Raw genomic sequence first — 19,014 nt, forward strand, 5'->3', positions numbered from 1 at the left:
TCCCGGGGAGCTCTCTGCCTCCTGCTGGTGGAGTCAGCCCCACATACCTGGAGGGCAACGGGCAAGGTCTTAGCCCTCCTCTCCCCCAGGCGAGCCTCTCTCACCCCCCGCACAGCCTCGGGTGAATTAATTTTGACTCTGACACTTGCTCTTAAATATTTATTCACTGCATGCCGTCACAGGCAGGCCTGACCCAGGCATCTGGGCGCGGCTGCCAGCAGCTCTACCTCTTGAACTCCACCTGTGTGTACACTTTGGTGATGTCGTGGTACCTGCCTTCTGGGGGCTGGTAGTTGGAGATGGGAGGCGTGTAATCTGGTCCTTGTCTCTCAAAGGGGAACAGACCAGGGTCCCGTTTGGTGGCCTCAGCATGGAGCTCCGGGGCTGTGAGCTGCAGCTCCCGCAGAGCTTCCTGCTGGGCCTGGAGCAGGGACCGGACAGCATCCCTCTCCGCCTCATGCTCCCGCTGCTTGTACAGTGACCACTTCTTCAGAAGCAGGGCCCTGCGCTCACTCTCCTCGAAGGGGAGCTCTGCCGGAGGCCGCTGTCTGGGAACACAAGAAACCAAGGGCATGAGCACTGGCCTCGCTGACCAACCTCATGCCACCCCAGCATCCCCACTGCCAGACACGGAGGGAACTTGGCGACAAGTTGAGGAATGGAATGTTGAATGTGGCAGTAGCAGCCACGACCACCAGGAACCAGTGCGGTTTGCTCCACGTGGAGACAAGAAAGAATAGAAGCACCTCCTTGGCTCCAGGCGGGGCTGCCTGTGCTGAGAGGGGCTCTGGGAAAAGCCAGGCACTGTTATGAAAGTGGACAGCAAAATCCCAATGAGTCAAGTGCCTACACCAGCCCAGGAGGCCCAGAAAAACACCTGCGTGTCCACTTGCATGGCAAAGTGTTACTTTATAAATGGTACGTGCTTCTTACAGGAAGGCAGCAACCCCACCAACCCCACACATGACACACCCCAACTATGAGTATCTGCATCTGAGAGCAAGAGGCTATGGTCTCCTACCATCAGGATGGGGCAGCAGCTGCAGTCCCGGGCCCAGGTCGTCCGTCACAGCTGACTCCTCTTGCAAGGGCAGCAGTGCGAACTCGCTCAGGCACCTGCCCTGCTCATCAGCCATTGCTGAGTTTCCCTCCCGCACTCAGCAAGGGCAGCCTGAACCCAAGAAGACTTTCTCCAGCTCCCACGAAGACAATCCGGGAGAAAAGGACTAAGACGAGGCCAAGTCAGCCTGAACCTACGACCCCTTCCCATTACAGGTGCAAACAGAACCCCTGAAGGTGACAGAACTCCTCTGCTGGAGGCCCCCCACCCAGAGGGAGGGCCCTCACCTTGTTTTGTTCAAGAACTTGACTGGCGTGATGAAGTCCTCAATGGGAATTAGCTCCTGGCTTGCCTTTTCCAGCCGTCGGATCCTCTTTTTCAAGCGGTCCTTTGCTGCCTGGTCCTTTTTGGGATCAACTTTTTTCTTCTTTCGCAGAGGCTCTGCTCTAAAGGGTAAAGCAAACATGAGATATGTTCCTCTTCTGTCTCGTGAACATGCAGAGACGTGGCGCCCGATGAAGCACCCCCAAACGCACACTGAACTCTCCACTAGGTAAGGAACTATGTGAGCCTGAACTCCTAGGCTGAGTGTGGCAGGGAGACCATATCCCGAGGGTCCTGCTGAGAACCCCGTAGGCACAGCCACCCCAGGAAGGGGTGGCGAAACTTCATGGGATGTCAGGATAAATTAAAGGAAGGGCTCATCTTTACAACTGGGGTTCGGGGGCACCTTGAGGTAACACTGAAAAGTAAAAATAGCAAACAGATGAATTAGAAGTTTATTATTCAGATCTTGAATGGATTTGTGATTTATAACGTTGATTTGATAAGACTAAGAAAGTCTAGTAAAAGTGACTGGCAAGTTCTTAATTACTTTTCAAGATTTTTTAACAAATTTCCCCATCCCCGAGCACTGACAAAAGTTTGATTTACTCTGAGGAACACATCTCCAATGATGATAATAAACTACTGAGAACACATCAAATCCTCCGGTATCAAGACTGAGTTTCATGAATCAAATCCCTAGAAAGAATCCGGCATCCCAGGTGGAAAAACGAATCCTCACACATCGTCCCACCTCTCCAGGGAGCAAGAAATCAAAGTGCTGGGCTCTTTAAAACACACACGAATCCCTTCAAGGCTAGTTTTTCTTTAGGCCGCTTTTACACTTGGTTTTTGTTTTCTGATTACAGGCAGTAACAGTGTTCCGTATGAAATGACAAAAAAAGTTTCTGCCTGAATGTAACCGAGATCCTTTGCCAACCGAGCGCTGGGCGTCCTGGCGCGTGGGGTCCCCGCGGGCGACTGAGGCGGGGCCCGCAGCCGGGCTTACCTCATGGGCACGAGTCCCCAGAAGGACAGCAGCGAAGCCCGCTGGTGCGCGTCCCTGGTCTGCGCCGGCCACATTCCCAGAAGCCTGCAAGAGACGGCGCATGAATAAGCGCCTGACTCCGCCGTCCGCCCGCCGGGAATGGAGAACTCAGTGATGACGCCCTCGTAACTGCTGGGTCAGGCCGCCAGGCCGGCGGGGAGTCTTCACCCACGTCCCCGCGCGTCCTGGGCTCCCGGCCGGGCCGCACTCACCTGCTGGGCGGGCGCAAAGCGCAGCAGACCGCCCCCAGCGCCGCGGCCGCCATGGCTCCGGGTCGGGGACGGCGCTTCCGGGAACGCACCCCTCGGCGGCCAGGCCCGCCGTGCGTTGCTCACCCGTCCGGCCGCCGCGCCGCCCCGCGTTCCCGCGTTCCGGCCGCCGCGCCTGGCCCCGCCCCCCGACGTGGCCCCGCCCCCGTGCCCGGTGCCTCGCACCTCGCGCCGGCCGGGGTCCTTCTTCCCGCCGGCGCTGCCCCGGCCGCTCCCAGGCGACTCGGCCTGCGCTCCGCGAGGGCCGAGCCTGCAGTGCAGCCGGCCGTCCAGTAAGCGCGCCCGCCCGGGCCGGCTCTCCCGCCGGCGTCCGAGCCAGGGCCGCGGTGGCTGCACCCCGCGCGGCACGTGGCCTGCGCTCGCGGGTGCCCAATGAACGCGCGCTCGGGCAGGCGGAAGCCAGTTAATTAGTCTGCTCGACACCGGCGGGCGGAGCCGCGAGGCCGTCCGCGCCGCGCCGTCCCGCCTGGCTCCGCCGGCCCTCCGCACCCCTGACCCTGCTCGCCCGCCCGCCTGCTCCCGGCCGGCCGTCCCCTCGCCCGCGGCCCCGGGGGGCGGACCCGCCTGCCCGCCCGCTGGCCGGCCGAGGAGTCGGGCGGCCCGTGCGCACGGGGAGCGGTTTCCCGCCGGGGCGGTTTGGCAGGTGCGCGCCGTGACTTCCGGCGTTGCCCGGGAGCCGCCGGAGGAGGAGCGGCGCAGGGGATGCGGCTGTGGCGGCGGCGGCGGCGGCCGAGCGCGGGGGTCGGCTGTGGCGGCGGCGGCGGGGGGCGCGGGCCGGAGATGGCGCGGCGGCGCTGAGAGCGCGGGGCGGGCGGCGGCCGAAGGGCGGGCGGCGCGGGCGGCGGCGGCGGCGGCGGCGGCGGCTCCATGGCTCGGGCGCGCTGAGGGACGCGGCTCTCGCCTCAGCCCGGCGGCGGCGGCCGAACAATGAAGCTCCTGAAGCCGACCTGGGTCAACCACAATGGTGAGTGCGCGCGGGGGTCGCGGAGAGCCGAGCCCGCAGCCGGGCCGGGGTCCAGAGCTGGGCGGGAGGCGCGCGCAGGCCCTGCCTGCCTGGCTCCGATGCCAGGTGCCCGGTGCCCCGGCGGCGGAGCGGACTCTGCCCTCGCGCGGGGAGCCAGGGAGCTGGGCACGTGCTCCGCCCGGCCGCGGCCACGTCCGCCCTCGCCCCCGGCCACCCACCCGTGGGCCGAGCAAGGGTCGCGGCCTGGCCCCGGGGAGCAGCCCTAGGAGCCGGCCGGGTCGTGCGGGGTGGTCCAGTGTGTGAAACCGGGCCGGAATCCCCGCCGTGACCCTTCAGTTGTGGGGAGCAGACCTGGCATGGGCATGCTCTACCATGCGGAAGGGCTGGATCTGGTGACAGTGCCTCCAGTGGGGACTGTGGCTGCGGCCCAAGGCACCACGTGCACTCTGAGCTGGAGCATCTGGGTGACTTGAGTTGAGGCCCATAGGGCAGAGGTGTGTTCTGGAAGAGGGTCTTCCTTAGCTCTGTGGCAGGGGCTCCAAAGCACACCCTGGGAAACAGACTCATCCAGGCCTCTGGTTGGGAAGAGACTCATACAGAGAAACCCGTGGCAACCAGCAGTTTCGTCACAGTTCCATCTTGTCTGCACACCTGCTGCAGGAGTTGGCCTTGCTCCCCCAGGAGGTGAGGGGAGAAAGTCACCATCTCCCTGCTGACAGTGCTGAAGCCCCTGGGAACAACCCAGGGCCCACAGCTGGCTGGCCTGCCTGCCTGCTGATAGCAAAGGGTCACCCTGATTCGTTCCTCTTTTCTACTTGGCTGTGCGACTAGAGGGAGCCACGGTTTTCTTTTAGAGCAAGTGAAGTGGATGGTCTTGCTTTTCTGAAGCATGTAGCTTTTAAGTTTTGAACTTGATCCCTGGACACTTTCCGCCTCTTGTCTGTTCCTTCAGTCTGTGTTCCCCTGTCCCATTTCCTGCAGGACATCATCCTCATTTTTCAGGCCCGGGTGAGGTCGCTTTCTCCTGATGTTACCGTTGCTCCTGAGTTGCTCTGGATGTGCTCAGTTCCTGTGAGTGTGCACTCCGGGCACTCGCCTCCGTGTTCTCTGTCACTGTCGGCAGTGCCTTCCACACAACAGGCACTTGATGATGTGGGCCGGCACAGCTGTGAGCTGAGGTGGCCCTGACCTACAGAGACAGCGAGACTTACTGTGCGTGAAAGCAGAAGCGCGGGGGTCTAGTTTCGCTTCTCCTGTGTTGCTCTCCAAGAGCGTTTCCTGATGTGAGTGTGAGCTCTTCTCTGGAGAACAGGGCAGACATTCAGTAGTTACACACTGTGGTGCTGGTGAATCAGGAAATGTCGTATTATGAGTTTGCGGCTGTGCGAGTGGCATCTGAAGGAATTTGCAGTTTGCACCACTTTGCCTGGATGAGTTTGTGTGTGTAGCGGACCGTTCTCCAGTCTCTCTTCTGCCCTGTAATTTCTCACTTGATGGCGAACTTCTATGTAGAACACAAGTTTTATGCTGTGTAAGCATAAGTCAGTCAAGATGCTTAAGCGATTATTTAAGTGCAAATGAGCGAGAGTCTGTGACCAGGTCAGCAGCCAGTCATCCCAGCCTGGCAGAGTGGGCAGGGCAGTGAGCCTGGGGCCTCTCTGCCGTCCTAGAGCAGAAACTACGGTATCTGCCCCTCCATCTTCATGGTCCGGTTATGGTGTTCTCTTGGGAAGGAAGACAGCTCTCCAGGCTATAAAGTGCTTTGGAAACCTAATAGACAGTGATCAAAGCAATTGAGACTCTTTAAAACCTGTTCTTTGTCAAATTTCCTCTCTTTTAAAATCTCTTGAAATCCACCCTGTCCCATGGAGTGTTTGGCGGGGCTGTGGGGATAAATTACTGCTGTCCTGAAGGACACAATGATGGTCCGAATCACTGCTGAGCCTCCTGTAGAGACTGGTGGGTGTTAGGAGCTGCCTGGAGTGGGGAGAGGGGTGGGCAGGAAAGCTGCCAGCCGCACTTGGGATTAACAAACCAGGAGGAGTGTGGTGCTTTGGAGAGTGCACCATTGCACTTTCCGGCTTCCCAACTCTGCATTCATGTCTCCTGACTCCTTATTCAGCTCAAACATACTTTTTCTGGTGTCTGAGTCCAGAGAGGGAAAGAGCAGAGAGTCCTGCGCTTTCCCTGTGGCTGTGACTGGAGAGGGCAAGTTGAAAGCCCTGGAGAGGGCAAGTTGAAAGCCGAGGGGGAAGCAGCTACTGGGGGTGGGTGTGCTCTGGGTCTTCGTCTTTCCAGCCTTTGGTGATGGTAAGACCTCTTCTCCAAGGCAGGGTTTCTCAGTCTCTGTGCTGTGGACATTTTGGACCATGTTGTTGTAGAGACCAGCCTGCATGTCTTGGGACGTTGGCAGCGTCCCTGGCCTCTCCCCACCCAATGCCAGTAGCACCTTTACACACACACCCTGTTGTGACAATTGAAAGTGTCTCCAAATGTTGCCAGTGTTCCCTGTTGGCCAGATCACCCCCACCTGAGAATCACTGTTGTAAGGTGATCAGGAAGTTCATAGATCTTTAAGTCGTATCACAGTAACGAGCCTTGGACTTGGAATCAGACTGACTACCACACACCATCGTTTATCAGCTGTAAGTCTTGTGCTTGTGGCTCCACTTCTGGGCCTCGCTAAAGCTGAAGAAACGTGCTCCTCCCTGCATTTCGCCGTCCCAGATGTAAAAGACTGTCTTTGATTAAGATGTGCAGCAAGAGCTGATGATGCTTCTCATGTACACGGAAGTCATATGTTAGGCACTGTTCTCACACAGCCACCTGGTTCACTCTGTTCTTGGCTATAGTATTCCATTAATATTTTATTTTAGGCTTGGCCAAAATAAGGTTCATTTCTAAGTTAGGTTATGACCATGTATTGGTCAGAAAGTGAAAGCAGTTGGGCTTTTGGTTGTAGAAAAATGTATTTGTACGTTGAGAAAATTTCATTGAGATTCACGGTTCTTCACGTCCCTGGGCCTTCGTTCTTGAGAGTCCTTCTGGAATTCTCACGGGGTTTGTGTGCAGCTCTGCAGTGAAGCCCATTCTAACCAGAAGGTTGGGGACTGAAAGACCTCGTCCTTCTTTGGCCTCTGGCTCACACTTTGATGGCAGTGTTGTAGAAAGGTGTTTGGCCAGTTTTCTATAATGGGATGATTTGTCAGTTAATCACATTGCTGTAGGTGTGTGTTTTCTCTGTCCTGTGATCAGATTATTTCCCTGCCCTGTCTCATTCCACGAAGGATTGAAGACACCCTACTGAGACACACCGCATCTTGGGGAAGGGGGAGTGTGGGGAAGGGCGGTGCAACAGTGGAGCCAGGCTGGGTGTGGACAGGCCCCACACAGCTACTGGGGCCTCTGCAGACCTATCTTGGTGAACGGGCCAGGAGGGACCCAGACTGTGACACGTTATGATCACAGAGACATTAAGATAAACCGGGCGGTTGCTCTAGATCAGGGGTCCTCAGCTGGCCAGTGTCTGGAGATGTTCTTGGTTTCCCAGCAGGAGGGGTGCTGCTGGTGTCCAGTAGAAAGAGCACGGGATGGCTGCTGATCACACTGCAGCACAGAGGACATTCCCCCATGAGCACGTGGCAGTGCCTGGCTGAGAAACTGCTCTGGGCAAGGAAAGCCTTACAGTTATCTGCCTTTTCACCTGTTTGTCTCATCCTTCCAACTAGGTCGTAAGCTTCTTGAAGACAAGAGTTGTGCCTTTTATTTTGGAGTCATGTAGTCCTGCTCTTGAGTCTCCATGCTCTGCTCCTCAGCAAGTATGTGTCACAGAATGTTCTCGACACATCTTACACAGGTCGGTTTCACGAGGCTGGTAACAGCTGCTCACCGGCGAGGGCTCAGGAGATGCAAGCTCTCTTCACAGTCTCTCACTGTCTTATGCCTGAAGACAGTGGGTTGATTTAAAAAATAACCAGGTTTCATCTGGAGAAGATTCAGAAGAAATGTGGGTGGAGTTTGCCGTGGGTAACCCACTTGTGGAGTTTTCACTGACTTATGCACCAGACACTGGATCCCTCTGGAGAGAAGTTCTAGAGATCAGAGGTGATGAGGAAGCTGTGTGCTAGGAGGAAGGGGAACAGGCCATGCTCCAGAATCAGGGCAGATGGCAGCCCCAGGAAGGAGGGCCTGGTTTGTTGGTGCGCCCTTGGGCTGAGTCTGGACCCAGAAGGACCGGAGGACCGTGAAGGCAGAGGCTGGATGGAGGAGGGCTGAGAGCCTCAGGAGGGAGCTGAAAGCTCTGTGGGAGCGGGATGGAGCAGGGATGTGAGCACGTGTCTGCCTTCTGCTGCAGGGGCAAGTCTTGATGGCCCTAAGCCGGAGTGTGGGTGAGGGCCAGGGACACGTTGGGGACCAGGCACGGGGGGGCCGTTCCAGCCGATACAACTGGGAGGGGTGCTGCTGGGGGCTTGTGGGGAGTCGGGGAAGAAGGGGTGCTTGAGCTGCCCATCCCATCTCTCCTTGGGACTCCCCTGCCCTGCGTGTGGCAGCCAGCCTGTGACTGCAAGGACGGGCCCACATGGCAGGACTGGAGGGGAGGGTGGAAAGTCGGGGCTCCTCGAGCTGCTCACCAGAGCACCTTGAAGCTGACCCTTCTTAAGACTGGCTGTGAGCTCCTGTGTTATCCATGGTGCTCCTGTGACCTGTAGCATCTCTGACAGGACAGTTTGCAGAAGGAAGCTTAGGTTGAGTGAGGTGGGGGACCCCCGGGGCCAGACCAGAGGTGAGGGCCCTGCATTACCTTCACCTGCTTGGTCACTAGGGGAGCAAGCTGGAACCAAGCAGAGGTCTCAGTGCTGAGGCTGGCCCCTTCGGCTTGGAGAGCTGGGCTACCTTTCCTCCTTGGGAATCGCCTTCAGAAACCACGGGGTGCAGCTTGGGACCAGAACCCCCCAGGCAGGGCTGCTTCTGGCACTCTGGGGGCCAGAGCTTTCTATTGAGGTGCCCAGTGCACCTTCTCTGGCATTTAGTTTTTGAGAGTTCTCCAGTCGAGGGGTATCAGCAGAATGTTCTCAGGGAGGAACTGGAGGGGTGGGGGAGCTGTGCCCTAGTCGTGGACTTTGAGTCGGCCCCATTTGCCTGCTGGGGCCAGCTCGGTCCCACACCCTCCCTCACACGGTCCCTGCTACCTGCTGACATCCACTGTAGCCAGAGAGGTAGCTGACCACACCACTGAAAGTAAGCCCTCAGAGTGCTGAGCCAGGCCCGCAGCTCAGGGGCACGCCGTAACTGAGTGCGCAGGAGGTGGATGGGAGGTGGCCGGCAGACATGTAGCCCACCATGTCTGCTGCCTTGACTGGTAGAGTTACTTGTTTCATAAAACTTGCTGTTCATTCTGGCTGGTGCCACGAACAGGTCAGACCTTGTGGTGGAGTCCGGTGGGGGTTCCAGTGACGCAAGGACACATTTCACCCAGGTCTTCCCCAGGGAGCCCACTTACATAGTTGTGTCTTGCTGTTCTTCTAGGAGGGGGCATTGATGAAACAAAACAGATTGCAAATGGTTTAGAGCAATGCTGGCAAAATAAAAACCCATTTAGGTCAAAACTTGATGCTTTTGAAAGCAATACCTGCCTTGATGCATTAACCAGCCCAGGGCAGGGAAGCTGCCTGGCCATAGCCCCGGCAGTGGGGAGCAGACAGAAGGCAGCACAGCTCACTCGAGGGCCAGGATAGGCCTTCATCCAAGCGGACTCCTGGTCTCTGCACCCTCCACCAGTTCCCGCACAGAAGGGCACTCGATGAATTCATCCCCTCAGCAGGTCATGAGAGTGATTGTGGGGCGAGGTGGGGGGCTGCACGTGGACTAGGCAGTGAGACTGGGAGGGCATCTGCGGGGCATCCTGTGTAAGAAGGGGATGCCAGGAGGGGCGGACTGGGGGCATCACAAATGGGGCATCACAGTGGTGGGCGGGTGGGTGTGGGAGAAGCAGCAGACAGGTGAGCCTGGGGTAGAGGTGGTGGGGAGAGTTTTAAATGCAGTGCTTTGTGGCACATGTGAGCAGAGACCTTGTTGTGAGTGGAGAATTACTGAGGAGCTCCTGGGGGGCTTTATTCCTAGAGGGAGGGCCCCTGGACGGGCACGGTGGCCACCACATAGGCCTGGTGGAGGTGAGAGAGGCTGCCGGCTGAGGGAGGAGCCAGAACTTGCCTGGTGGGTTTGAGGAGGAGTGGGGATGGTGACGGAGCTGGAACTGCCAGTACCCAGGACCCGTGGGCACTGGTTCTCAGCATGATGGGCACAGAGGAGGAAGGCGGCCTGAGGAGGGTCTTAGAGGTCTTTCTGTGCTGGGACTCAGCGGGCAAGGGGGCAAGGGGGAACCTGCCACAAGGCTGCAGCCCTGGTCTGGGCAGGGTGACCGGGTGGTGTTGGCGGCTGAGAGAGGGCTAGACTCAGTGTGTCATGAGCATTGTGAGCATTACACGCATGTTTGTATATGTAATTTACATAGTGAAATGCACAGGCATTAAGCCTACTGTGTGATGTGTTTTCACAAACACGTGTTCCCCCATCAGATTTGGAACATTTCCTCCTCCCCAGAAAGTTCCAGTGAATGTGGAGTCACCAGGTCAAATGTGGGGTGTGAGGTAAGGGGGCAAAGGGGACCCCATGGAATCAGTGAGACTGGGAAAGGGGCAGCTAGGGAGGGAGGGAGCAGGCCGCACAGGGCCTTCCCAGACTGCCCGCCCGGGTCCTGCCCCGTCAGACGCTCAGGCTCCAGGCTAGGGCTCCTTCTCGGACTTGGTCTCCATCCTGGACTCAGACTGCTGTTGAGGAACAGGGTGGCTCCTTCTCTTTTTGGCTGTGACAGTTGCCAAATCTGATTTTACTAGGATGCCTTAATGTTGTGTGCGGATCTGGATAATGAAGCACTTTGTGGTTTGATACTTGTCATTCGGAAAATGTAAAATAATTTTTTAATAAAAGTAATACCTGTTCAGTGTAGGAAAAATGAGAAAATGCAAAAAGGAGAATACATTGTTAAAACTTTTTTATGTGGTCTCTCAGACCATTTGGAAAATATAAGAGGGTGATTTGGTGCTATTTATTATGTATACCAGATTATAAAAATACCTGAATTGCTTAAGGTCTTAGCCCAATGCCCAATATCATTGCAAATCCAGTGGGGTTTTTTTTTTTTTTGAATAGCCTCCCTTCAGACAGCTAAAGTGTTTCCACTGCATCTTCCATATAAATAATATTGTAGATCTATTTTTCTTTTTTTAAATTGATATACAACATTGTATTAGTTTCAGGTGTACAACGTAATGATTCGATATTTGTATATGTTGCAAAGTGATCACTGTGAGTCTACTTAACATCTGTCACCTCACATAGTTACAGGATTATTTTTTCTTGATGAGAACTTTTAAGATTTACTCTCTTAGCAACTGTCAAATATATGATACAATATTAACTGTAGCATTTTCTTCACTGTGTGGCTGTTAAGCTAACAGATTTTCCCCCTATGGGGAGGGGTGTTGTTTCAGTCGCTCTTAACTTTCTAATGGAACCAGGTGGGAGAGATGACTGTATTTATGGAACTTCATCCTGCAGATAATTTTCAGGGAATATCTCTGTTCTGTAAAATTAGAGGAGAAAAGAGTATGAAGAAAGACCAGAACTTTCTTGATTATATGTTGGCAGAAGCTGCAGGAGTGAGTAAGGTTTGCACACGATGTACCTGTCACTTTCTTCAACTCTAATTCGTGGCAAAAACAACAGAAAACGGTCGCGGGGTTGCTACAGCTTCCTTCCTGTGCTGTGTGCTCTCTCAGGCACCTGGCACCCTGACGTGTCCCTGTGGTCGCGCTGACTTGAGGGGACTGGAGAGGTCATTGTGGTTGATAGCGGGAGAGATGACAGCCACAGATGCTCTGTGGCTGAGGCTGTGCATGCCCCCTCCCCCACCGCGGGTGGCTACTAGCCTGAGTCCCCTCCTTGGGAGAGCAGGAGCCTGCCTTCCAGATATCAGGGTGCCAGTGATACTGAGGAGTGTTAGCATTTGGGATCTTTGCTCTGGGCCTTCTCAGCCATGAACAACAGCAGGTGTTTACTGAGCGCCAACTGTGTGCCCAGCCACTAGGTCCTGGGGACCGGGCCATGGCTGAAACAGACCACATCACTAAGCTCTTGGCGCAGACCTTCCGGTGGGTGGAGTGGACAGACGTCCAGTGGAGGAAACTATACGTGTGCAAGAGGTTGCTCCAGGGGCTGGGGAGGGAGTGCTTTCAGGGAGGGAGGTTAGGGTGGGCCTCAGAGAGAGGACCAGGCTGGGTTGGGTGCTGCATGGTAGCACCCCATGCCATCTGAGAGCAGAGAGGGGCCAGGGGCCAGCAGATGAGGCCAGGGAAGTTGCAGCAAGTTGTGCAAGCCGTTGTGAGGGCTTGTTGTTCTCCTGTCCGAGGTGGGCAGGTTTGGGCCGGAAAGACCAGCAGTTATGTTGTGGTAAAGTTAAGGATGAGAGGCCAGTGGCAGCTGGATAGGTACCTGCCCCCGAGAGCAGTGGGGCAGGAGGCTCCCCAGGAGGTTCTCGTTATAGCCCATCCTGCACAAGAAAAGGATCGGTTTTGTTATGACAGCCACTGGTGTTTTGATATTTAGCTGTGTTAATTACTTTTGTGTTATACACATGCATATACACAGCTTTTAGAAAACAGACTGTGTATGTGTTTGTCCCTCACAGAGAGAGTCTCTGTATGTTTTGCCCAGTTTCTCCTGGTGGTCACATTTTGCCCAACTGCAGTGTAATGTCACATGAACACTGGCAGACTCCAGTATCTTACGCTGATTTTCCCACATTTATTTGTGGCGCTCATCTGTGTGGACATGGCCGATAAGCAAGTCCTGCGCTCGTTTTCACTGTGTGTAGGTTTGTGGATGCGCCACAGTCAAGACCAATTAGTTCCACATTTTTTACAGCCACACCCACCTCCCTGCCAGGCCCCTCCAGCTTATATACATATTGGTTTGGTTTGGTTTGATTTTGGTTAGCATTTTTTTAAGTAGTCACAAAATAAACATAAAACTTACCATCTTAACCATCTTTTAACCTGTAATTCAGTAGTGTTCCATACATTCATGTTGCACGACGGGTCCCCAGAACCTTTCATCTCACTAAACTGAAACTCTGTGCCCTTGAAGCAACAACTCCCCACCCCGCCCCCAGCCCCTGGCAAACCCCCTTCTACTTTCTGTCTCTGTGAACTTGAAACTGTAGGAACTTCATGTAAGTGGAATCATGTAGTATCTGTGCTTGTGAGTGGCTTATGTAAACTAACATGTCTTCAAGGTTCATGTATATTGTATCTTGTGTCAGAATTTCCTTTTCATTGTTGAGTAATATTCCATCATGTGGTTGGACCCCATTTTACTTACCCATTCATCCATCAATAGACAACTTGGGTTGCTTCCACCTCTTAGCTACTGTGACTAATACTGCTATGAAGGTAGATGTACAAATATTCTTTGAGACTCTGATTTCAGTTCTTCTGCGTATAAACCAAAAGTGGAACTGCTGGGTCATAGGTAATTCTCTTTTTTGTCAGAGTGGGTGTGGTGGGAAGGACCCGGGCAGCGGAGCCCCCCTCGGCCCCCCAGGCTCTGTGTACTCTCGAGGGTCGGGCTGACTGGTAGGTAAGTTCTCCTCGAGGAAACAACCTGCAGCTCACAGACTTCAGGAGCTGAAAGGCGCTCCAAGGGCCCAGGGGTGGTCCTTGCTGATGCCTTACAAAGACCGATGCTGGCTCAGCTGAACTTTTTTGGTTAAAATGAGAAATCCCCAGCGCAGGTTGGCTTAAGCAGAAAAGTGACTGAATTGGCATATTGGGTTATCTCCTGTATAACAGACCTGCCAGCTTAAAACCCCGGTTTCGTTGCTTGTGATTCTGCACATGGGCAAGGCTCCTCACGGAACCTGTGGGGGTCAGGCAGCCTGGGGCTAGAAGCCTGGGGTCCTGTGTCCCGGGCCTTAGTTCTCACGGGGGACCGGGTTCTTCGGTCCTCTCTGTGTGGACAGCTAGGGCCTCCCTCAGCACAGTGGTCTCAGGGTGGCCGGTCCCTGCATAGCAGCTGGCTCTCTCCAGAGCGCAGGTGCTGGGCTGCTGGGCCTCCCTTAAGGCCACAAGTGCCGCCACACTGCTTCTGTTGCTTCTGTTAGCTAAAACCTCCAGGCTCCCCCACTGCCCTCCTCACCACCCTTGAGGTATCTGCTCTTCTGACTTTCCTAAGGGGGTGCCAGCTGGTCGTTCTGGTGTCCGGCAGGACCCTGGTTGGGTCTTGGCGCTGTGGTCTTGCGGTCCCGCAGCCCCAACCCTCCTGTCTCTCTAGCCCTTCCTGAGGTGCGGTCCTCATGGCCCAGAGAGGCAGCCACCTCCTTCTCACAACTGCTTCCTCTAGCCGTCAGCCTCTGGGGAGGGTGGCACGTTCTCAGTGGCAGCTGGCAGACCCTGGCCCAGGAGTGTGTGGCCCTGCCAGCCTGAGTGATGGCGCCTCCAGTCCCTTCCCCGTGCACTCTGCGCGGCCCTCCGGTAGCCAACAGACAGGCCCTTCTCCTGAAGGTTAATGTGGGACTACTGGGGTCTGCACCATCTGGCAGGCGGGCTCTCCTCGGGCCTTTGACCGCTTTCTGCTGCTGGTCTGGCTGCTCAGACCATGCAAGTGCAGGCTGTGTCAGGGCCCGTCTCGTGAGCCCTTAGAACCAGTGCCCAGGGCAGCCGGGCTGTATTTCCCAGCATGGAACCACTTTGAGCACACCACGTGTGCCCCAGGTCCAGTCAGCTGCCACCTGGCCGAATGAGAGCTGTCGCTCTGGAGCTCTGGCTCAGGGACCAGGCCAGAGCCGCCAGCGTGACCAGGGCCTATTGCGTAGCTGTGTTGTTGGAACTCAGTAAGTTCTGGAGCAGAACAACGCGGGGTGTGATCCCCAGCCTTGCCTTGCACTGCTCCTTACTCCCCGAGACAGGAAGGCCTTCACACTTGGTGCGCCTGTTCTCTGGTGGCCATGCATAGCTGCTTCCCCTGCAACCTCGTGATGACCAGCATGGGCGAGAATGCACGTCCCCTGGTCCTGACATTCATGCCAGCCCTTACTGCAGGGTTACATCAAGAAGGCCGGCTCTCCATGGACTTTGCCACCACGCAGATGCGCGGGAGGGCTCCAGGGAGCTGGAGCGTGGTGAGGGAAGTGGGCCTTGCTTTGCTGCCACTAGTCCTGCCCAGCTGCCAGAGGGCCAGGTGGGAAAGCTAGGGCCGGTTCCCTGTGTCCGGTCTGCCGGCCAAGTGCAGACCTGTGGGAGGGAGGATGGCACCACTGTGTGAGCCACACAGTTGTGTGGCTGTTGGCACGAAGAGCTCGTGGCCTTTACAAGTGTGCACCCCGGGAGGGGCGGGCTCTTGTCCCGGGGGCCTGTCTCTGAGTGCCTGGGTCTGCAGGCTTGGTCATTCTAGTGACCGATGCTTTGTCCCACTTTCTGACTTGCAGCTATTTGAAGTCGCTTGGAGAGTCTTAGCAGATTATACTTTAACTGAAAGTTAAATCACTCCCTTTACTCACAGGTCATTTACCAGTGGCCTATTTTTCTTCCTAGGAGCAGTTGTTCAAGATATTGTTTGAATGACCAGTATTTTAAATGGCTGAGTCTGTGTGTATTCTCCAGTGAATAAAAGCAAGGTAGATGTTATATTTCTTTTTTCTTTGTTCCAGGCAAGCCAATTTTTTCAGTTGATATTCACCCTGACGGAACCAAGTTCGCAACTGGAGGACAAGGTATGTTGACAGAGCACTAGAGGGGCTCCTGCCCGCTGCCGTGCCCTACTGCCCCTGGTGCCCCACGAGCTGGAGAGAGGATGTGCTGATCTTCAGAACGGACGTGACAGTTTACATCTGAACAGGCCACCTCAAAGCCCGTTTTTGGCCCCAGTGTGCTCTGTAAATATTTTGGTGGCAGGTTTATCTTCCTGACTCCTATTGATCAGGTTAATACTGAAATCAGTCTGCATCCTGGGCCCAGCCTGATTGAGCATGGAGAGTGGCCCGGCCCCGGAGGCAGGGGCTCTGGGTCCCTTGTCGGAGCTCCAGCGGCATTTTCTCACCCCAGAAGGGAGGAGGTGGTTGAATAATGAAGTCAGTTATGTAGTTATTAGGCCCATTTTCTGGGCTCAGAGAAGCTCGACTGGAGTTCCACTGCGTTACCCAGGAGCTCTGGGCCTGGCTGGGGGGCCGGGGTTTTCTCCTTGTCTGCCAGAGGAGCTGCACCTCCCACCTACTCGGTGTAGGAAGGCCCAGGAGAGCCGCCCAGAAAGTGTGCTGAGCGGGCCAGGTAGCAGTTTCAGGCGTGCTTAATGGAGATTTTGACGCATCCATTTCCAGGCATTTTCAGGTCCTGCCATTGATGACACAAAGTTAGGTGAGGGCCGCCCTTTTGTCAGTTGTAACGGAAGTCAGAAAGAGAAGCCATTACGGAAAGGCAAAGCAGAGTGTACATCGCCTTATGACCCCAGGAACCCTGAGTGCCCTCTTAGTTGACGTCCCATCTATAGGTGACTGCAAAGGGCCGATGAGGTCATGATCTGTCCCCTCTCTTGTGTGAGGGCCCATTTCAGACTTGGTTCTCAAAATATCCGGGCAGCTGTGGGAGGAGCAGCTGGGCTGCCCGAGCGCAGAGCAGGGGGCACTCCGGGACGTCGGCTTTTCCAGCCTCTTTGCATTAGAGATGAGGGTCTGTGTCCTGGGTGGGGGTGAGGACCTTCATGGGGCCCCTGGTGGATCCGTGTTAGAGGCCAGGCTGGAGTTGAGTCCAGGGTTGTTCCTTTAGAGTCAGGCTGTCCTCAGCCTCCTTCCGAGTCTGCCGTTTCTGATCCCTGGCACGCATTTCCCCTTACTTGTGCCTGTGACGTCCGTGAGCAATTCTGGTTCCTCTGATCTGGTCACCCCTGACTTGGGACAGCTGAGTGAAGACAGTCGCAGGCTCCTGCTGGCACTCCTTACACATTAGGTTGTTTCTGCTCCTTCGTTCCAGGACAGGATTCTGGGAAGGTTGTGATCTGGAATATGTCTCCAGTCCTCCAGGAGGATGACGAGAAGGATGAAAATGTCCCCAAGATGCTTTGCCAGATGGACAATCACTTAGGTATTACAGGGTGGCCCTTTGCAGGCTTTGCGTGTCGGCACAGTGCCCAAGGCTAGCACGCGTGTCTGTGACTAGCGCGGCGGCAGCCCCCTCGGCCTGCCGTCTGAAGGCACAGACGCTGCTGCACGCCGGGGTGAGTTATTCTGCAGAAGACTCGGCCCGCCCACAGAGCCACCTTTGGACAGTCTGCAGGTACCTCTGGTGATTTCCTGCTCATGAGTCGTTACTGCCTGATTCCATGGGGCTTTGGGGCCAGTGACCTGGAAGCAGTAGGGATCTGGGGAAGGGTGCCCAAGAGACAGCTCACCACCAGTCTCAGAAGGCCACCATGTGGCTCCCGGGCCCCAGCTGGCACCTGTGGCCTTTGGACAGTGTTGTGGTTTCCTGTCCTGTGTTCATGCCTGGGTCTCCAGCCCCTGCACCTCAGGGTAGCTGTACCTGGCTCTGGTTCCCACCTCACCGCCTCCCTGAGATGCTCCCTAGCCATTGTGTCCCCTTCCTTTGCACTGCACCCTCCTGCTCTCCCGGCCTCGGTGTCCTCTGGCCGGAGCGCAAGTCACTCACAGGCCACGTGTGGACCACACCTTGTAACGTCCCTCCTGTCACGGGGCTTCCCAAGGCCCTGAACCACCAGGACCAGAGGGGTTCTGCTGCTCTCAGTTTATAAGTGCAGGACCGGTCTACCTGCAGTGCTGACAAGTTTGGGAGATCTGGATTTAAAAGAGCTGATAGGTGGCTTGGAGTCAGAGTTTTATGCTCTACCAAGCCACTCCCCTGAAAGTTCTGGAAAAGGCACCTAGACGTTTTTAGCAAATGCTCTCATTTCAAGAATTCTCTCTACTTGGAAAGATCTACTGTCATCATTAGGCTGCCCTTTTGAAATGATGAGATTTAGTTATTTATCAGTTTCCCTGGAAATGAGCCTCCCTCTGCCGACTGATCAGCGCTGCCACTTCTCAGAAGCTATGTTATATAGCTTCCCCTCCAGACCTTGCTCTGGCTCGTTCTTGCAGCACGAGTAGGTCAGTGCTTGAACGGGGTGGTTCTTCGGGGGCCCTCACACCACAAGGTGCCTGGAGGAGATGAGGCGGGTTAGGTTTTGTGAACCCTCTGCATCTTGCCAGACTGCACAGAGCAGACGGGCATGACTACTGGATTTTCATCACCTATTTTTTTTTTCTTCCCAGCATGTGTGAACTGTGTGCGGTGGTCAAACAGTGGGATGTATTTAGCTTCTGGGGGAGATGACAAACTGATTATGGTGTGGAAGCGGGCTACGTAAGCATCATTTTCCTTTCTTCTCGTTTTACTTTTAGAAACTTCTTTGCTGGTCTCCATCACAGCACTTTCCTCCTACTGGCACCAGTCCCCAGGGCTCAACTGGGGCCTGAGCAGGAAGGCAGGCACCCCCAGCTGCCTGGGGACCTGCTCAGTGCCCCTTTTGGGGCTGCAGGGCTTCTGCTCGAAAGGGAGGATTAATCCCTACCAGGGCTGACGTCGGTGGCTCCCTTGTTCTGTCCTTCAGATGAAGCCCCCAACACAGATGGTGAAGTCAGGGTGCTCTGACGGAATCCTAGGCGGGAGTGTGGGCCACCCTTGTGGCTGTTCCCCTTTCTCTGGCAGCCTTTCCTGGGGTCCTGGGGAGTCCCCGCTGTCCCTAAAAACCCTTGCTCTGCACCCACGATGCACTCACACCTCCTGGAGACTGTTCTGTGAACCTAGGCCGAGTCCCTCAGGCTGGGTCCTGGGATGCCGGGGCCACGCAGACTGGGGACCAGACCCTCCCCTCCTGCTCAGCTGGAGTGGCCTCTGGCCATGGCTTGGAAAGGAAAGGCTGTCTCCTTCGGCCCAGCCAGCTGCTCCTGTGAGCTCTTCCCGAGGGCTCAGGAGGCCTTACAGGAGTGAAGAGGCTCATTGATGCCACACCTGCGGGACCCAGGACTGCTTGTGGGGCAGAAGCCACGCCCCTGGCTGAGCACTTCTGTGCCTCAGCTCTGATGGCAGAGGTGTTCAGGTCATTACAGGAGGGCTGGAAAGTTGCTCCTGAAGCTGTTGCTTAGCCAACATGAACAGCACATTTAGTACACAATTCGGAAATCTGAACAAATGTTAAAGAAAAGCACCACAATCCCACCACCTAAGAAAAGCCACGGTTAATA

The 19,014-nt window shown here is 55.6% G+C and overlaps 2 protein-coding genes across 7 annotated transcripts in view; one reads left to right on the forward strand and one right to left on the reverse strand.

The window, feature by feature from the left end:
• Positions 1 to 145: 145 nt before the first annotated feature.
• MRPL40 (mitochondrial ribosomal protein L40) lies at positions 146 to 3,098 on the reverse strand. 2 transcript variants are annotated; one of them, XM_031443218.2, is made up of 4 exons: positions 2,867 to 3,098; positions 2,394 to 2,477; positions 1,348 to 1,506; positions 146 to 548 (listed from the first exon to the last, which is right to left on the reverse strand). In XM_031443218.2, exons 2-4 carry the CDS (start codon positions 2,465 to 2,467, stop codon positions 224 to 226), a joined length of 558 nt encoding a protein of 185 aa, XP_031299078.1. In that variant the 5' UTR covers positions 2,468 to 2,477; positions 2,867 to 3,098; the 3' UTR covers positions 146 to 223. The 2 variants fall into 2 exon arrangements, with proteins under 2 accessions (XP_031299078.1, XP_031299077.2); XM_031443217.2 differs by lacking the exon at positions 2,867 to 3,098 and adding an exon at positions 2,645 to 2,798.
• A 432-nt stretch (positions 3,099 to 3,530) lies between these two features.
• Positions 3,531 to 19,014, forward strand: part of LOC105095240 (protein HIRA) — a 55,825-nt gene continuing 40,341 nt past the window's right edge. For 2 of the 5 annotated variants that reach the window (XM_031443211.2, XM_031443212.2), the window contains exons 1-4: positions 3,531 to 3,665; positions 15,430 to 15,492; positions 16,745 to 16,855; positions 18,043 to 18,133. In XM_031443211.2, the coding sequence (XP_031299071.2) occupies positions 3,629 to 3,665; positions 15,430 to 15,492; positions 16,745 to 16,855; positions 18,043 to 18,133 (302 nt within the window). In that variant the 5' untranslated portion in view covers positions 3,531 to 3,628. Of the gene's footprint in view, positions 3,666 to 15,429; positions 15,493 to 16,744; positions 16,856 to 16,887; positions 17,048 to 18,042; positions 18,134 to 19,014 lie in introns of those variants that run through there. The other 3 variants (XM_031443214.2, XM_031443213.2, XM_064480981.1) reach the window with 2 other exon arrangements.

Source organism: Camelus dromedarius, chromosome 31 (assembly GCF_036321535.1).
Source record: "Camelus dromedarius isolate mCamDro1 chromosome 31, mCamDro1.pat, whole genome shotgun sequence".
In the NCBI taxonomy this organism is placed as follows: Eukaryota; Metazoa; Chordata; class Mammalia; order Artiodactyla; family Camelidae; genus Camelus; species Camelus dromedarius.